The sequence below is a fragment of the Phascolarctos cinereus genome, unplaced genomic scaffold (assembly GCF_003287225.1).
Source record: "Phascolarctos cinereus isolate Bilbo 61053 unplaced genomic scaffold, phaCin_HiC Scaffold_1;HRSCAF=81, whole genome shotgun sequence".
Taxonomy (NCBI): Eukaryota; Metazoa; Chordata; class Mammalia; order Diprotodontia; family Phascolarctidae; genus Phascolarctos; species Phascolarctos cinereus.
In genome coordinates, this window is record NW_027555514.1 from 267947715 (window position 1) to 267966378 (window position 18664).

The 18664-nt window shown below is 46.3% G+C and overlaps 1 protein-coding gene across 1 annotated transcript in view; it reads left to right on the top strand.

Moving 5' to 3' along the window:
• The window catches only part of APAF1 (apoptotic peptidase activating factor 1), a 93143-nt gene that overhangs the window by 21607 nt on the left and 52872 nt on the right, over positions 1-18664 (top strand). The window contains 8 exon segments of the mRNA XM_021006425.2: positions 389-556; positions 1467-1598; positions 6745-6858; positions 7574-7758; positions 10878-11004; positions 13427-13552; positions 16865-16996; positions 18099-18224. Of these exon segments, the coding sequence (XP_020862084.1) occupies positions 389-556; positions 1467-1598; positions 6745-6858; positions 7574-7758; positions 10878-11004; positions 13427-13552; positions 16865-16996; positions 18099-18224 (1110 nt within the window).

Consider the following 18664-nt stretch of genomic DNA (forward strand, 5'->3'; position numbering starts at 1 on the left):
GACTTGAAGAACCACAGGCTCCCTGTCGAGGCAGAGTCACTGAATTGGGGGTGCCATGGCAGAGTGGCTGCTAGTCTCCCACTTACACCCCTTCTCCAGCGATGTTGCGGGAAGTTGTGTGTGTGGATGTATAAAATACATGTTATCTACACAGAGCTTGTCCACGTGACCAGTTTCAGGCATCCACTTCTTTTACACAAATTTTAAAGTGGTTCTGATGAAGCCGGAAGGCATTCGCTTCCCTGGTGCCCTGCCACCTCCCCGGAAGGGTATGTGGGTGGCTGCCTGCGTCCCCTGAGCTGGGGATCTGACTTGACCGTGTAGCCCCCTTCCCCACATCCCTGTTCTTGCTGTTCTGGGTGCCTGAAGTGCTCACAATGTTTCTCAGGTATTATGTATTCTTTGGGACATGGAGACTGAAGAGGCTGAGGACATCCTACAAGAATTCATTAACAAGTCCCTCCTGTTTTATGACCGAAATGGGAAGTCATTCCGTTACTATTTACACGATCTTCAGGTCGACTTCCTCGTGGAAAAGAACCGTGACCAGCTCCAGGTACCAAGCTCTTTGTCAACATTGAATGGCACAGTTTTTAGGTTTTTTCAGGCAATTGGGGTTAAGTGACTTGCCCAGGGTCACACAGCTAGTGAGTGTCAAGTGTTGGTCTGAGGCCAGATTCGAACTCAGGTCCTCCTGACTTCAGGGCCGGTGCTCTATCCACTGCGCCACCTAGTTGCCCCTCTCTTCATTTTTTGAACAGTCTTTTTTGGCCAGTGTCCAGCTATTTGTGAGAGCCTTGATTATCTCTTCCCATGTGATTCTTCATGAATTAAAAGTCAAAGTTATATTAAGTTGATCTGGAAATTATATCTTTATGTGGATGGTTTTGTATTGGCACTGGAGCCATCCATGGTGAAGAGCGTGGAAGGTTGTTGAAGTTTATCTGTCCACTGAAATGGTTTTAAAAAAATTATTTAATTTTTTTCTCTTAAAAACATATTTTGTCTCTCATCTTCCCCTACTTCCAATGAAGAACAAAAAAAAAAGAAAAGGGAAAGAAAAAGAAGGCTCTCTGATAAATATGCATTGTCAAACACAACAGATTGCCTCATTGGCCGTGTTAAAAAGTGTATGTCTTAGTCTGCACCCTGAGTCTGTCACCTCCATGTCGGGAGGTGAGGAACAGGGATTGTCATCAGTCCTTTGGAGTCATGGTTGGTCATTGCATTGATCCAGAGGTCTCATGTTTTTCAAAGTTGTTCGTCTTTACATTGTTATTTAAATTGCTTTACTGGTTCAGCTCATTTTGCTCTGTATCACTTCATGCAAGCCTTTCTGGTTTTCTTCGAAACTGTCCTTTTTGTCATTTCTTGTGGCACAGTAGTATTCCATTGCAGTTTTAGACCCTAGTCTGTTCAGCCCGTTGATGGGCACCCTCCATTGAAATGTTGCATTTTGGCTCTAGGAGCTGCACAGAAAGGTGGTGACTCAGTTCCAGAGATATTGCAAGGTGCACTGCCTTGCTTCTGACCAAGAAGACTCCATGTACTGGTACAGCTTCCTGGCATATCACATGGCGAGTGCTGACATGCGCCAAGTAAGTCGGCCTCACTTTGGTTTCTTCACTGTCTCCTTCCCTCCCATCAGGCTGAGACTAGAAGACGCAGAGCCGCATCTTCTCATGGGGTAGAGGTCTGCCAGGGAGGCAGGCCAGTGTTACTCATTTTTAGGAAGTGTACTAATTTTAATGAAAAAAAATTTATCAATACATTTTTGTTTTGACAAGACAGAGGCTTCCAAACAAACTTGTAAACAATCCCCTTCAACACACTTCATCCCCTTAAAAATGAATCGATGGCTAACAGAAAGAAGAAATGGATATGTCACATAACACATGCACATATACATGTGTGGCACAGTAACCTGTATATAACACATGTTATATATCGTGTTGTACAAACTACATATGTATGTGTATATGTGTGTGTATGTATGTACGTGTAGGTATATATGGGTATATATAACTATCTACCTTTTTCTCTGTTGATCTCCATCCCTCCTTTCTGTTAATATTTGATTAAATTTTTCAAAGTCTGTTAAGGGGGCTTGTTTGCAGGTTTGGTGGGATTCTCTCTCTCTCTTTCTCTCTCTCTCTCTCTCTCTCTCTCTCTCTCTCTCTCTCTCACACACACACACACACACACACACACACACACCACACACATGTAAGGTAATATGGGAGGTTTAGGGCCGGGGTAGGGGGGGGGGGAAGCTTCCCTCACAGAAGATGGGGAAGGTTCTAACATTTGAAAGGACGGTTCTGTTATTGACTATTGTCATTGACCAGTGTTTTTTCAGCCTTCCTTGTGTTGTCTTCATTTACAAAGTTGTAGTGATTGTGTATGTTATCTTTTCTGCCCTGAATTCTTTACTCTGGTTGGCTTCATGTGGTCTTGTGCTGTTTCTCAGAATTTAGCCAATTAATTAGTCAGCATTTATGAAGTTCCCGCTCTGTGCCAGCCACAGTGTGAAGTGCCATGTGACTCTGGACAGGCCACTTGGCTTGTGTGAGCCTAGATCTCTCATCTGTCCAGTGAGGATGTTATAGTACTTTCCTTTTAGGGCTCTTGTCAGGATCCAGGGATGTACAAGCACTTTGCCAACCTCAAGGCACTAAATATGTATTAGCTATTGTTAGGGTTGTTATTATCATGCTTTCCTCCCCACTTTTTGTTATTATCAATAGTGTGAGGTGCCTTAGTTTTAAATGGTAATATGGTACCTTGGTTCTTGAGATTCTCCAAGCTGAGTGGTTTCCCCCTTGCCTACAGGATCTACTGTATTATGTCTGTGTCTTCTATTGAGAGTCTGAAGAGGGAACACTGAGGCAGTCCTCTGAAGCTCTGTGTTGAAGAGTGGGGGCTGACCTCTGTTTACTCACTGGGAGTTTGATACTCCAGTGACATCATAGGTCCGGATCAAAAGCTATAGAGGGAGAACGTGACTTGTATCTACTTTGAAAGAAGTTGGCCCAACTTCGGTGACAGCTTTGTATGGTACCAGGTATAGTCTAGTGTGTCCAGGGAAGTCATGGGCTCATAGATTGAGAAAACTGGGAGGGACCTCAGAGGCCTTCAAGGGATTCTATCCCCTTCCATTTACTTTTAAATTTTTTTCTTAAATTCATTTATTTTTATTCTGAGCTTAAACACCAGATAAAATGCAGCCTCCTATTACAGAGGAAGAAACTGAGGCCCAGGAGTTTAAATGACTTGCCCAGGTTCTCTGTCACACAGGTAGTGACCATCAGAGGCAGGACTTGGTCTCTTTCTTTGCTGTCTCATTGGGGCATGGCCTGGCTTCTTGAAAGTTTATTAGTGGAACATCAGCTCTTTAGGCTGACTGAGCTGGAAGGCATTGGAGTGTGGGCTTGGAAATGGGTCTGGGTCCCTTGTCTGATGACCAGCCTGCCAGAGCCTCAAGGTTCAGAGGGCCCATCATTGGGTTGGCTTCAGAAAGATGAACTTTTTAGCCACAGACTCATGAATTCCATGCTCTAAGTTGTATCAGGAGGGGTCATGATGTACAGTGGTGTGAGGAGGTCGTAGCACTGAATTCTGATTCTTGTTTGCAAAGCATCGTACCTGCGTCAACTCGTTTGATCCTTACCCGCCATGACATCAGGCGAGTCACTGCACCAGGCCTGGGTTTCCCCCTCTGTTAAATAGTAGGGCCAGAAGGGATCGTCTCTGAGGCCTCTTCCAGCTCTGATCTGGATCTGACATTCTGTGACTTCATAACATTAGCAAGACTGTTAGCATTTCATTTCAGTCAGTCAATCCACAAGCATTTATGAAGCGCCTGCTGTGTGCTGGATACCACGCTAGGAGCTAAGGACGTAGGCAAGAATTTAAACAACCCCCTGTGCTTGGAGAGCTTACATTTTATTGAGAGAAACAGCTCATATATGTAAAACTAAATACAAACATGGACAGAGTACGAATGAAGTCTTTGGGGGGTAAGGAAGCACCAGAAGCTGGGGGGACCAGGAGAGGCTTCATGAAGGACAGGACACTTAAGCTGGGCTTTGGAGGCAGTGAGGGATTGTAAGAGGTTGAGGGAGGAAGGAGGGCGCTGCCCAAAAACAGGGATGTGGAAGATGGAGAGGCATGTGTGGGGAGTGGTCGATGGGCTCGTTGGGCTGCAGTCCCGAAGGGGAGGGACATGTAATAAACCTGGACAGGGCAGTGGGGACCAGAGGCGCAGAGCTTTAAATGCCAAACGGACATTTCTGTGTGTTGGGTGGGGCCGTGACCTGGCCCCACCCATGCTTTAGGACCATCCCTTCGGCAGCTTGGCTGGAGATTGGGTTGGAGAAGGGGAAAGAGGTCTTATTTTTTATGCTTGGATGTCTGGTTTGCTCCCTTCCTCATTCTTGGTTGTGTTCTGGGCAGCTGAGGTTGCCTGTGAAGTGAGCTGTGGAGGTGTGAGGTGTTACTACGTTCTGCGGACCTGAAGTGACAGGACTCCAGCAGTAGGTGCTGCCAGTGGCCGGAGGTGCCGCTTCTGAGTGGCTAAAGGCTGCAGCCGCGGCTAGGTCCTCCTCTGCCTGTATCCTGGGGCCTGAGGTCCTTGGTGGAGCTGTACCTAATGCCAGAGGAAAGCATTTTTCAGGCTTTCTGTCCTTCCTCGTTTCTGCCCTGTTTTCTCTAGTTGCACATTTAGAAATGGGAAGGGGATTTCTGGTGCCGCGTGCTACATAAATGCAGCTGTCTCCTTTGCTAAGAGGCCCGGGGGTGGGCGGTGGCAGAGCTCAGCTAAGCAGATGCTTGTTCAGAAGAACAGGGCGGGGGAGCTGAAGTGCCTCCGCCTTGCCCCCCAAGAAGAGATCCAGGGATGCTGCCCACATCCCTGCAGGTTGCAGATACAAACTTGAACCCGAGTTTGGACACTTGGTTTCTTTCTTTTTTTAAAAATAGTTTTTTAAAAATTAAGAACTTGACTCTCATCAGCAAATATGAATATTTTCACACATGGAGGACGAAAAAGGGGATTGTATATGAAACTTTGAATCTGCCAAATATAACTTTTTTAAAAAAGTGTATATTTATTATTTTTCTTTTCTCTTTCTTTTTGGTGAGGCAATTGGAGTTAAGTGACTTGCCCAGGGTCACACAACTAGTAAGTGTCAAGTGTGTGAGGCCGGATTTGAACTCAGGTCCTCCTGACTCCAAGGCCAGAGCTCTGTCCGCTGTGCCACCTAGCTGCCCCAAATTTATTATTTTTCAATTAACAACCATTTATTTTCTTGCTCTTCTATACTTTGTTGTCGTTGCTCTTTCTTTTTAGTCATGTCTGTCTCCTCATGATCCCATTAATGGTTTTCTTGGCAAAGATACTGGAGCGGTTTGCTGTTTCCTTCTCTAGTGCATTTTACAGATGAGGAAACTGAGGCAAACAGGGTTATGTCATTTGCCCACGATCACACAGCTAGTAAGTGTCTGAGACTGAATTTGAACTCAGGTCTTCCTGACTCTAGGCCTGACACTCTGTCCACTGCACCACCTACCTGCTTCTCTTCTACCCTATGCTAATTTAAAAGAAAAAAAAAGAGAGAAGTAAAACCTTTGTAACAAATAGCCATAGTCAGGCAAAACACGTAGTATAAAATATGCTCTCCAGTCAGCTTTTAAGGACATTTATTTGAAGGGGAGAGAGAAAGATTTGGGACACCAAAACCTGTCCTGGCCTCCTGGCCTTTTTTGAGAAGAATGATGGAAACCTTTTGTTTCTGCATCAGCAGTGTTTGCCGCCTTTGTGTCCGCTCCTTGCAGAGAGCTGTCCCTTCGAATAAAGACTAAGAAAATCTTTGTGCTTTACAGTCATTCCTGGGGTTGAAGGAGGGTCAGTGCTGTCGGCATCTTTGGATTTCGGAGTCCGTGGGCAAAGTCCCGTTTGTTATGTCATAGTTAAAGCTCTGCATTTCCTGCATGGCATTGAGGAATCATTGGAGGCCTTGCTTACGTTAGTGCCTAGATATCCAGGGTTTACAGTATTAATTCAATTTCTTAAACTCCTTAAACAAGTATAAAAAAAGTTGAATTGGTACCTCAAAGCCATGTCAGAGACTTCTTTAGTTGCTTTTGCCTTGCTTATTGTTTTTGACAAGCATTGCCCAGGCCCTGTTCTTAGAAACATGATATTCTTTCTAGTTTCCTACAGCAGTGATAGGCATAGCGATGCACACGTGTGTGTGTGTGTCCGTGTGCGTCTGTGTGTGTGTGTGTGTGTGTGTGTGTCCGTGTGCGTCTGTGTGTGTGTGTGTGTGTGTCCGTGTCCGTGTGTGTGTGTATATGTGTGTGTGTGTATGTGTGTGTGTCTGTGTGCATCTGTGTGTGTGTGTGTGTGTCCGTGTGTGTGTGTGTGTCTGTGTGCGTCTGTGTGTGTGTGTCCGTGTGCGTCTGTGTGTGTGTGTGTGTGTGTGTCCGTGTGCGTCCGTGTCCGTGTGTGTGTGTGTGTCCGTGTGCGTCTGTGTGTGTGTGTGTGTGTCCGTGTGTGTGTGTGTGTGTCCGTGTGCGTCTGTGTGTGTGTGTGTGTGTGTCCGTGTCCGTGTGTGTGTGTGTGTGTGTGTGTGTGTGTGTCCGTGTCTGTATGTGTGTGTGTGTGTGTGTGTGTGTGAGAGCGAGAGACAGAGAGCTGGGGTAGATGGAAATCAATCTAAATCAATGAATCCTTTGCTTTAGGAGCTTTGTGACCTGCTGTTTTCCCTAGACTGGATTAAAGCAAAGACCGAGCTGGTGGGACCTGCTCATTTGATATGTGAATTTATGCGATATGGCCGTCTGTTGGATAAGAAGGTACGTCCCCGGGGGGAAGGGCGGGCCTGAATGACCCCTGGTTTGGACGCTGAGGTCTGCCTTTAACAGCGGGACTCCATGACATCAAGGGGAGAAGGGAGTCTCCCTTTGGAATGGAAGCTCCCTGAGGGAAGGAGCTGATTTTCGCTTTGTCTTTGTGTCCCCAGCCGAGGGCTTGGCACACAGTAGTTGCTTCATGAGTACTCTTTGGGTGGTTTCCTTTTTCTTTTCTCCCCGATTTGGGGAGGTGGCATGGGGAGAGAAAATAGATTTTTGCTAGTTGAACAATATTAAATTAAAAAATCTAAACTGAGTAGCTTCTGTTCTTTGAATTGATTGTTTTCTTCTCTGATTTGCTTTTCAGCCTATCTTCTGGGTTTTTCTTGAAGTTAGGGTATGTTTTGGGGGCATGAGGTTGGGACTAGAGAAACGTATAATGATTGTTCTGAATAACTCTTGATAATAATTTAGAACAACTTGAAGAGAACAAGAATTTCTTGTGTTAGGAAAGTAAAACTACCCTGAATGGAGGCATGTGGCTAACCCAGCTTTTACTAGATCCTTTAAAAGCCAGGCTAAGAGAGGTCACGTCACATTAGTTCAGAAGAAAGGGTGTTTTCATCAAGCCCAGAAAAGGACAAGATCACAGGGACATTTAGAGAAATATCACATTTTAGATCTGCTCGCATTTCTAAGAGATTTCCATTTGCCGTAGGGTTGTACCGTCTGTGAGAATTTTCAAGAGTTTTTATCTCTCAATGGACATCTTCTTGGACGTCAGCCGTTTCCCAGTATTGTGCAGCTAGGTCTCTGCGAGCCCGAAACTTCTGAAGTGTACCGGCAAGCCAAACGACAGGCCAAGCAGGAGGTCGATAAAGGGAGGCTGTACTTGGAATGGATGTAAGTTGGCTAAGACAGACTCTGAAAAGGGGTGAAGTTAAAATCGTGCCACACGTCTTCAAGCACCGAACAGCGTGGGAGAATTTGGGGGTTCTGAAGAACTCTTTGGCTTTTTAAAGAAACATTCTTGGAAAAGAATTCCAGCCTCAGAAAATTCCATGGCAGTCAGTTTAGGGAGAGAGAGATGGGATCCCATAGTCTAGGGAACTCCCGTCTTCCCATGCAGGTCTGGCCCCTTCTTTGGAACTGGGAGCCTTGGAGAGACGCCCCAAACACAGGACATTCAGCGTCTCGCCCAGGGTCGTGTGCCCAGTGTCCATCCAAGGTGGGACTTGAAGGTGGGACTTCCTGATTTCATGGCTGGCTGTCTAAAACCATACCAGCCTAGCTCAGTGAGTAGAAGAGACATAATTACATCAGTCACGGAAGGTTTAGAAATGGGCAGCGAGAAGAGCCCTGGACTTGGAGTCCCAAGATCTGGGTTTGAGCCCTGCCCCAGATACTTAGCTAGCGGAGTGACCTTGAGCAAGCTGTTTAGCCTCCCTGGTCCTCAGTTTCCTCATCTGTAAACTGGGAATGGTGATGCCTGCACTGTCTGCTTCCTGGAGCTGACTTCCTTTCCAAATTGACCTTGTGTTTGCGGTCCGTATGTCTTGTGTGTCCCTCTTTGTGCCCGTGTTGTTTCCCCAGCACAGTGCCTGGCACATAACAGGTGCTTAATTGGTGCTTGCGTGATTGGCTGATTGAGGGAAGTGATTTGTAAACCTGAAGTACATCCAGGTCTCCTCATCTTTATAAAAGAACAGGCAGCCTGCCTTGATTCCTGAGTTCTCTCTCTTCCCTTTTGCTGCTAAACCTTGAGAAAGGAGAGTTCACCCTCCCTGCTGCCGCTGTTTGGTCCCTGCTCTGTGATCTCTTTCTGCTAGTCTTGTCCAATGGCCTTCACCAGAGTTGGTCCCTTTTCGTCTCCCAGTTGCCCAGGTCAGTGGCCTTTTTTCTGGGCTCCCCCTTCCTGTTGTCCCTGACCCCGGCCTCCCCCTCGAGACTTCCTGCAGCTCCTTGGTTTCTGTGGCCCTGCCCTGTGCGTCTCTCTGGGCCTGGGGCGCGTTGCTCATCTTCCCCTGCATGTCCTCCATGGTGCTTGTTAGTCTTCTCCTGGCTCTCCTCTCTCCCTTTGCCGTCTCTGTTCCCATAGCTTCTGTTATCATTTCCATACAGCTTTCTCCCAAAGTGACATCTCTGTCTCCATGCTCTTCCTAGACCCCCAGAATAGGGAAGGGGGGAGAAGGGAAGAACCATTTATTAAATACCTACTGTGTGCCAGGCATGGTGCTGAGCGTTTTACAAATATTATTTCACTTGATCCTCACAACCATACTGGGAGGTGGGTGCTGGGATTATTCCGACTCTACAGTTGAGGAAAGTGAGGCAAGCAGAAGTTAAGTGCCTTGCTCAGGGTCACACAGCTAGTCAGTCTATGAGACAGGATTTGAAGTCAGGTCTTTCTGACTCCAAGCTCACGTACAGATCAGCAAGTGAGCAGTTGTGCTCTGTCCCTTGTACCATCAGCTGCCTCAAACACCAGATTTTTTTCTTTTTAATCTAGGCAGTGGGGTTAAGTGACTTGCCCAGGGTCACACAGCTAGTAGGTGTTATGTGTCTGAGGCCAGATTTGAGCTCAGGTCCTCCTGAATCCAGGGCTGGTGCTCCATCCACTGCGCCACCTAGCTGCCACCAAAATACCAGATTCCCAACCACTGGCTGGACAGCTCTGCCTATACCTTCTGTTCCCTGCTCGCCATGTCTCTCACCAAACCATTCCCAAGAGTCTTCCACAGACAACCCTCCGTCTACCCTCTTGTTCCATAATTCTGGGTGTGTGGCTGTGCCCCCATGCCTGGCTGCCCAGGCCTTCCTCCCACCCCGTCGCCATCACCCTGTGTCTGTTTAGTGTTGCAGGGATGATGACTAGCATTGGTGGTAGCATTTTAAGGTTGGTAAAGCACAGATAATTTCATTTGATTCTATAAACTCTGTTAAGTAAGTGCTAGTATTAGTCCCATTTTACAGATGAGGAAACTGAGGCTTAGAGACCACAGCTAGTAAGTGCCCAAGGCAGGGTTTGAACCCCGAGTCTTCCTGATTCCAAGTGCACTGTTTTATCCAGTGCGTCCTTTTTGCCTTTATACGCTCCCCAGATGGGTAGATGAGATTGAAAAACCAATTGTAGATTTTAGGGGGGAGAGGTTTGCTTGCACAATATTTTTCTGGTTATGTATTATCATTTTTGTAAATGTACAGTTATGCAAAGAATCTGTTTTGTCGCTGTAGGGAGCTCCTAGTGTGGGAAATGCCCTCCACAAAACAGATTACAGCCAGCCTGTGATGTTATGTATCATGGGCTCACAGAATCTCAGAACTGGAAGGGACTTCTGAGACCATTTTGTTTATATCATCCCTGAGCAAGACTCTCAGAAGTTGTCTGAGGTTTTCCTGAGTGGGAGCCCCGAGCTCTGCACTCCACTTCATTTCTGTGCTGTAGCTGCTGGGTGATTTCATCTTTGTGCCAAGCTCCCCGTTCAGATCTGATGTAGAGTTAGAGAGAGTGGTGTGGGCACCAGGCGGTTCAGGGACTCTCCTGTGGCCCTCCAGCCAGCCTCAGCCGTGGTAGAAGGAGAAGCGAGCCCAGGGCTTCTGCCTCCACGGCTGCCTTGTCTGCCACAGCTACCAGCTTGCTGCCTCCCATTTCATTTTTAGCAGTCTTATAAATTGTTATTATTAATAACGAACAACAGCGATCAGAACAAAAAGTCAAATGCAGTTGGCTCCCTAATTTGCTTCTGTTGGGATGAAATTGAGAGTACCCAGCACCGACTGCTTTTTTATATGATCATACTTTTAGAGAAGAATGATTTTTTTCTATTTTATTTCTTTTGGTGTTCTACATTTGAAATCTGCATGCTGGTGTATTTTATTCGAAGAGGAGAAACATCTTTCTGAGGAAGGGGAAGCAGGCTCCTCATTGCGTGTCAGAAGAGAATTCAGTTATTACCGGGATGTATGGGTGCCAGGGACCCTCCTTTACTGGGGCTTCTGTTCTTCTCTTTCTTTTTGTCTAGAAACAAAAAAACCATCAAGAAACTCTCCCGTTTAGTTGTCCGCCCCCACACAGATGCTGTTTACCATGCCTGCTTTTCAGAGGACGGGCTGCGGATCGCTTCCTGTGGTGCTGATAAAACCTTACAGGTAAGACAAACCTGCCTGATGGGTCTGCCCAGTGAGAGGTGTGATGTCCACCCAGCAGGGAGGGAGATGGCGCTTGGTTCTAAAAGGCGAGGAAACAAACCTTAGAGACCACCGTATGGGAACAGGCCCGGCTCTCGGATTTTTAAGGTCAATCTTGCCTTTTTAAGCCATCCCCACCTCTGTCTGACATGCCAGTGAACTTGCTGCCAGGCATGAGGGGGGGCTTTCTCACCTCCTCGATTTAGCTCTCTATCAGTCTTGCCATCCATCCCCAGCTCCCCTGGCACACACAGCGACTGTCTTCTCTCCTCTCCCCACATCTGTCTTCCACCTCCTCCATGAAAAATGGGCAGAGAGCTGGGAGTATTCGGAGGATGGGTGGTACCACGGATGGTTTCTGCTTGAGGTGCCCGTGTCAGGGGGCACTGGTTAGGACATGGACTAGCTGTCTCCTGGAAGCTCTGAGTGTTGTCCTGCCGGCAGACAGCAGCTGGACTGTTATTTTTCTGAAGTCCCTTTGTGACATCTGCAAGGTGATGATTTAAAAACATTGGCATTGTGCCTTTTGCTTTTATATCCCAGTCATATCTACCCTTTCTTGTAACAAAGAACAGTTAAGCAAAACCCTTCAACACCATGATTGTGTATGCACCATTCTGCATCTGTGGCTCCCTCCCTCTACTGAGAGGAGGGACGCATGGTTTGTTACGTGTTCTCTGAGATCCAGATTAGTCCCTGTAACGCTTAGAGTACGGCTTCCTTGTGGCGTTAGAGCCGCTGGGGGTGTTCTCTTTCTGTTTAGTCCAACTCTACTGCTTCGTGCCATCTTTTTTACGTTCTTCTGAATTTCTTATGTTCATTATTTCTAATGGCAAAATAATTCTCCATTACATTCCACCATTCTCTAATTGATGGGCAACCCCTTTGTGTCTCATTTGTGTGTGTGTGTGTGCGCGCGCACGCTATAAAGAGTGCTGTTGTGAATGCCTTTCTTTGACCTCCCTGGGCCGTGTGCCCAGCAGTGAGAGCTCTGAGTCAAAGGGTCTTAAGTTTGGTGACTTTTGTGCCACGATTCCAAATGATTTGTCTTTTGTTTTTTAGTAAAAGTGGATATTCTTGTAATGGTGGTTTCAATTCTGAAGGACACAGGATTGAATGTTTTCAAATTTTAATGTAATTTTTATAAACATTTGCATGCTGGATAGATGGTGATTGTGGCTTCAATTCTGAAGGATGCAGGATTGAATGTTTTGAATTTTAGTAGACATTTATACGGTGGATGAGTGCTAGGCCTGGAGGCTGGAGATCTGACTTCAAGTCCAACCTCACAAATTTATTAGCTGCTGTGACCCTGGACAAATCTCTTAGCTGTCTGCCTCAGTTTCCTCAACTGTAAAATGAGGATAACAGCCCTTACTTCACAAGGCTGTCGGGAGGCTTAAATTAGATATTTGTAAAGTGCTTTATGAACCTCAAAGAGCCGTAGAAATGGGACCTTTGATTGTGCACACCTGGGATTTCCTCAGCGTAGGGAAATGTCATGTGAAGAAATGTTTTCTCCTAATGCGGGTCTGAACTTGCTTAGTAATTGATAGTCTTAGAGAGTTGGCCAGGCACTGAATATGTCCCCGTTTATTTGCATGCTGTTTCCCCTGTTAGAATGCAAGCTCCTTGTGGGCAGGCCCTGTTTTTGTCTTTCTTTATATGTCCTTTACCTAGCACAGTGCCTGCTGTAGACTGAGCCTCCAGTACATGCTTGGTGATGGATGGAAGTTACTTGACCAGAATCGCACAGCTTGTGTGTGTGTGTGTGTGTGTGTGTGTGTGTGTGTGTGTGTGACACCAGAAGACAGGCCTTCTGACTCCAAGGTCTGCCTTCTCAACAGATCATGCCATCAGGCTTCCCTGGCATTGTCGTCGTCATCATCATCATCATCATCATCATCATCACCACCACCATTATTATTCCTCCTCTCATTATCAAAGAGAGAGGAAAGGTTTTTCCTGACATGTGTTTCCTTCTGTGGCCTGCAGGGGTCAGTGTTGCACATTCTGTGATAGCAGTTTTAGCTGTTGAGTCCCTGGAAGACTGACTGAGATGTTTTGTGCCGGTTGGACTCCGTCAGAATAGTTCCCCTAAAAGTATGCCCTTCTGCTTACTGAAATGTACAAACGTCTCATGATGGCTGATAAATGACAAGTTGTTCACTAAAATGAAGGAAGCAATCTCTTTACCAGGAGAGATTAATATTTTTGAGTTGTCCTTTGCTGATGCTCATTTCATCTCTGCAGTGAACACCCGTTAAGGTGATGCTTTGAAACATTTCATTGCAGGATTCCGATCCCCTCCTCCTTCCTCCCTTAGGTTCAGTGGGTTGGGGATGGTGGAGAATTGATCAGGAGTTGTTTTTGGCTCGTGCAGGTGCTGAAAGCAGAAACGGGAGAGAGGCTGCTGGAAGTTGAAGCCCATGAGGATGAAGTGCTTTGCTGCGCTTTCTCCAAGGACGATCGATTCATTGCGACCTGTTCAGTGGATAAGAAAGTAAAGGTGGGCAGACGCTGCTCCCGGTGGCTTGGGGTTACATGTCACGTAGTGTTTTTTCCCATGTGTTTTGTCCATTTATTCTTCTAAAAGTCGCATTCTGATGACTTCTCATGGCATGGAATGATTCTAGGTGGTGGTAGGGGTCCCAGAGGAAAGACCAATGCTGATGGAACACGTGTCTGTTTTTGTGGACTGGTGTCGGTAAGTTCAGTTAGACTCATCGTCTGGCTGGGCATAGGCTGGTAAATTTTTTGGCCCAGCGACTTTTGAAGCCTACCTATCAAGTTAGAGAGGGGCTGCAATCTACCACTGGTGAAGGGACTGCCTACACACTAATGAAATTAGAGAACATTACTGGAATATTTATTCCAGAATAGAGGCATGAAGGCAGGTGGTATAGATCACTGGAAGTGGAGCTAGAAGATTTGGGTCAGGCCGTGGTTCTGCTACTTATGAGTTGGGTGATATTGAATAATCAGTCAGTCAACAAGGATTTATTACAATCGATCACCTCATTAGGCCTCAATTTCATTATCTATAAAACGAAGGGGTTCGACTAGATTAAGTAGGGATTCTTAACCTGGGGGTCAGTCCGTGGACTCATCCCGTCTTTGGTGTTGAATGGCATAAAAATGATATCTTTATTTTCTCTAGCCTTTAAAGGAATTTAGCATTTCCTTCAGTTATGAACTTTAAAAAAATACATGATTCTGAGAAGGGGTCCAGAGGCTTCTCCAGACTGCCCAAGGGGCCCGTGATACCAAGAAGGTAAAGAACCTCTAGGCTAGGTGGTCCCCAAGACTTCTTCTAGCTTTAAGTCCTACGGTCTCTTCATATCTTTCTTATAGAGAATCTGTTACTCCTGCTGCAAGATGGTGCTGTCGAAAGTGATTTCATGGCATGTGGGACACCAAAGATTCTTAGCTTGTTCCACATGTAGATGGTTTTCAGAGACTATTGAAACTTCAGAGGCAAAGGTGAATTTGCATATTCTTGAATTATTCTTCTGCATTTCCTTTGAAAGATGAATATTAGTTTGTCATTGCCTTAGAGTTGTTTCCATGTGAAAGTGTTGGCCCGTCGTGGTGCGCAGTGTGTGATTTGTGGGAGTTGTGTTGATGTATAGTCCCTAATGGATCAAAATCAGAGTACAACTTGTCTCAGGACTGTGTATCTACAAAGGATAAGTCATGGATTTGCTCATAGCTCTTTCCGTTTGGTCTTTAGCCACGATATTTCCATGTGACACAACAGAGAAACTGAGGGTGGTGTCTTCTCTACAGGCTGCCCACTGGGGGGTGGATGGATTCCAGTCTCAGGCTGGACTAGTTCTGTCCAGGCCCATTTGGTGAGGTGGCCTCAGGTCCCAGGATCCTGTTCAGGATAAACTTGATTCTTCCATGACCTTCTGAGCAGGTGAGGGGGCCTGGGAGAGACCTGGACTGCCTTCGGGGCTTTGCCTCTGGGGCTCTGGCTGCCCTCGGCAAGTGCTGTGTTTGGGTCTCTGAGGCCTAGGCTGGGTATTGCTCGCTTACCCAAAGCCTACCCACCACTTACTGGAATGCCTGATTGAGTCGTTTGAGATGCCCATCCTCAGATCTGGCCGTGTGACCTGGAAACAGCTGGTCCACTGGCAAAGAATACGGGCTTTGGAGACAGAGGTGTCTGAGTTCAAATCCCTCCTATGCGAGTTTCAAGTCGCTGTGTGACCCTGGGCAGGCCATTTGACCTCTGTGACCTTAGTTCCCTCATCTGTAAAGTGGGGAGATTAGGGTTTTTTTTTTTGTGTCACAGAACCCTTTGGCAGTCTGGTGAACCCCGTAACCCCCCTTCTCAGAATCAGTCTTTAAATAAATAAAATAACCATTACAAAGGAAACCAATTATATTGAAATATAGTTATCAAAATATTTAACAAAATAGGTTTATGGAGGGGCAGCTAGGTGGCGCAGTGGATAGAGGACCGGCCCTGGATTCAGGAGGACCTGAGTTCAAATCCAGCCTCAGACACATAACACACATAGCTATGTGACTCTGGGCAAATCACTTAACCCCATTTCCTAGCCAAAAAAAAAAATAGGTTTGTGGACTCCAGGTTGAGAACCTCTGGGCTAGAGAGATCTGAAGGCCTTTCTGGAGCTATCTGTACCCCTGTGATTGTGTGATCTGCTCTGTGCACTCAAGTCATCTGACCTCTTTGGGTTTTAGTTTCATCGTTTGTGAAAAGATTCAGTTGATAAGCCTTTATTAAGCACTTGCCATGTATCCAAGGGGCTCTAGGTGGCTCCATAGTGCACAGACCACAGGGCCTGGAGTCAGGAAGACCTATCTTCCTGAGTTCAAATCCAGCCTCAGACAATCACTAGCTGTGTGACCCTGGGCAAGTCACTGAACGGCTGTTTGCCTCAGTTTCCTCATCTGTAAAATCGGGACAGTAACAGCACCCTACCTTCCAGGGCTGTTGTGTGGATCAAATGAGATGATAATTATAAAGCTCTTTGCAAGCCTTAGAGCGCTCGGTAAATGGCTACTGTTGTTACTACTGTTATTGTATCATTACCATCACATAATGAAAATAGATATTTAAAAGCAAGTAAGGACCTTAGAGATCTCCTGAGTCTTACAGATGCAGCAGCCGAGGGCAGAGAGGTTGAAGTGACATACCAAGGGGCTTGGAAGTAGTGACAGGCAAAGGGAGGATTGGAACCCAGGTCCTTTTATGCTAAGTCCAGAACTCTTTAACTTGCGTCCGTAAATTATTTGCAACCCTCAGCTGAAGCCCCAGCTTCTGTAGCTGCCTCTCCTTCCCTTCTGCATGCTAACTTCTTCTCTGAGATCTGTTCTGTGTATTTTTTCTCTTATCCCCTTCTTCCGTGTCTCCCTCCCTCTCCCCCACTTCTGTCCCCTCGTGTCCTCCTGTCGGTATGGTCTGATGGTATGTCTGCATAGACTATATCCGTATATTCTCTCCGTGGAGGTGGAAGCCTCTGTGTTTTCTCATTCCCAGGGCTCAGCACATAGTGAGCACTTAGCAAATGCTTCTTGGTTCATTAACCAGGGTTTCCAGGAAATTTGTAATCATGTCAGAAAAGACACTTCTGGGTAGGCTAGCGGAGACATTTCCTTCTTTGCCTCTAAACAGACTGATGCTTACGCTCTACACAGCGTCAGCTATCCCGCAATACGAATTCATGATGGTTCTGGGCCTCTGCCTTTCCTTTGAGAATGTCGTGTTGTCACGAGTCTCTGAGCGGTGGAGAAAAGTCAGTTCACCGCCTCAGCGCTTTATTTATTTATTTATTTCCATCCTGTTCAGATTTGGAATGCAAGGACCGGGGAGCTGGTACACACCTATGATGAGCACACGGAGCAGGTCAACTGCTGTCACTTTACCAACAGGGAGCAGCACCTTCTCTTAGCCACCGGATCCAGTGACTGCTTCCTCAAAGTGAGTGTGAATGTCGACATCATTTTTTGAGCAAATTTATCAGCATGGCTTAAAATCCATCCCTTAATTTCCTCATGTTTAAACATAGGATCATAAGTTTAGAGGTGGAAGAGACTTTGGAGTCTGACTGCCTTGTTTTACAGATGAGGAAACTGAGGCAGAGAGCGGTTAAGTACTTGCCCCAGGGTCCCACAGCTTAGTAAGTGTCTGAGGTGGGATTCGAACTTAGATCTTCTCGACTCCAAGTCTGGGGCCCTAACCACTGCACCGTGGTGCGTGTGCTATTTGGTCGGGTCTCGTAGTTAACAATCACTGGAAGAGAGACGTTTGATACCTGTGTGAGAATGCTGAGAAAGACAAGGGGTTAAATTTCCCTTGGACTGGGAAAGACCTGATGTATTCTTTTCAGTCCCAGAGTGACGATTTTCCTTCTTGAAACCCTCAGGAGTTTTCTTCCCGTGTGCTGACTGCAGTTAATCAGTGATGTCACTGGGTTGAAGATTTGTACTAAGGAGTCCCAGAGACATCTATCCTCTGAGTTAAATAACAGCTTTTGCTGTAGATTGCCTTTTAAAAACATCTGTGGGTAATTCTTACTTCTGAGATGCACCTTCCATTCGGATGCCAAGCTCAGAAGCAGAACTGCAACTGTTCTGAACTAGTTAGTTAAAGTGGGCAGTAACTGTCTAGCCAGTTATTTAGTGTTCAGACTAATGGACTAGGGAAATCTTACCGTTCCCTTGTGTCCCTTAGATTCTCACCTAAGTGCTGTCCCATGGTGAGGTATTCACTAGTTCATGGCACCTCTGGAATGCTACAAATTCAATGTCTTCCCCTAGCTTCAGGGAAATGGAAGAAGCAGATGTAGTCTTGGTGTAAAGGAGAAAGTCTGATGGTGGAATGTGCCTCTGTGGGAGGTGGTGGGCCCTCTGTCGCTGGAGGTCTTTGGCCACAGGCTGATGACCACTGGTTGACCTTGTTGTAAAAGAGGTTGCTGCTTGGGTATGGGCTGGACTTGTTGGCCCCTGGGGTGCCTCCAGCCCTGAGATTCTGCATAATTCTCGTAGCATCAGTAAGCCTTATTGTTTCTGTTTCCACCTAGCTCTGGGATCTGAATAAGAAGGAATGTCGGAACACTCTGTTTGGTCATGCTAATTCTGTGAACCACTGCCGATTCTCACCGAACGATAAATATCTGGCCAGCTGCTCAGCGGATGGGACATTGAAGGTATGCTTTTGTGTGCGCCCAAAATGGATGACGGTTTCATTAGATATATTCTGATTTATTGGAAAGTGCTTAGGTTTTAAAATGGGAGTCATTAATCTGTTTCCCACCAAACTTTTCCCAGGAGCATGGTCAACTTAGCTGTCACTGTTTGTCATAACAGACTCCCGGGAGTGGTTTACAGCCTTATTGTTGAAGCACAGATACTTTGGGTTTGCCAGCTGGAGAATATGATACTTTTTCTTTTTTTTTGGCAAGGCATTCGGGGTTAAGTGACTTGCCCAGGGTCACACAGCTAGTAAGTGTCAAGTGTCTGGTCTGAGAACAGATTTGAACTCAGATCCTCCTGACTCCAGGGCTGGTGCTCTATCTACTGCACCACCTAGCTGCCCCAATACATTTTTAATTGTATGGGATTGGCTCTTTAAAAGACCTGTGAAGGT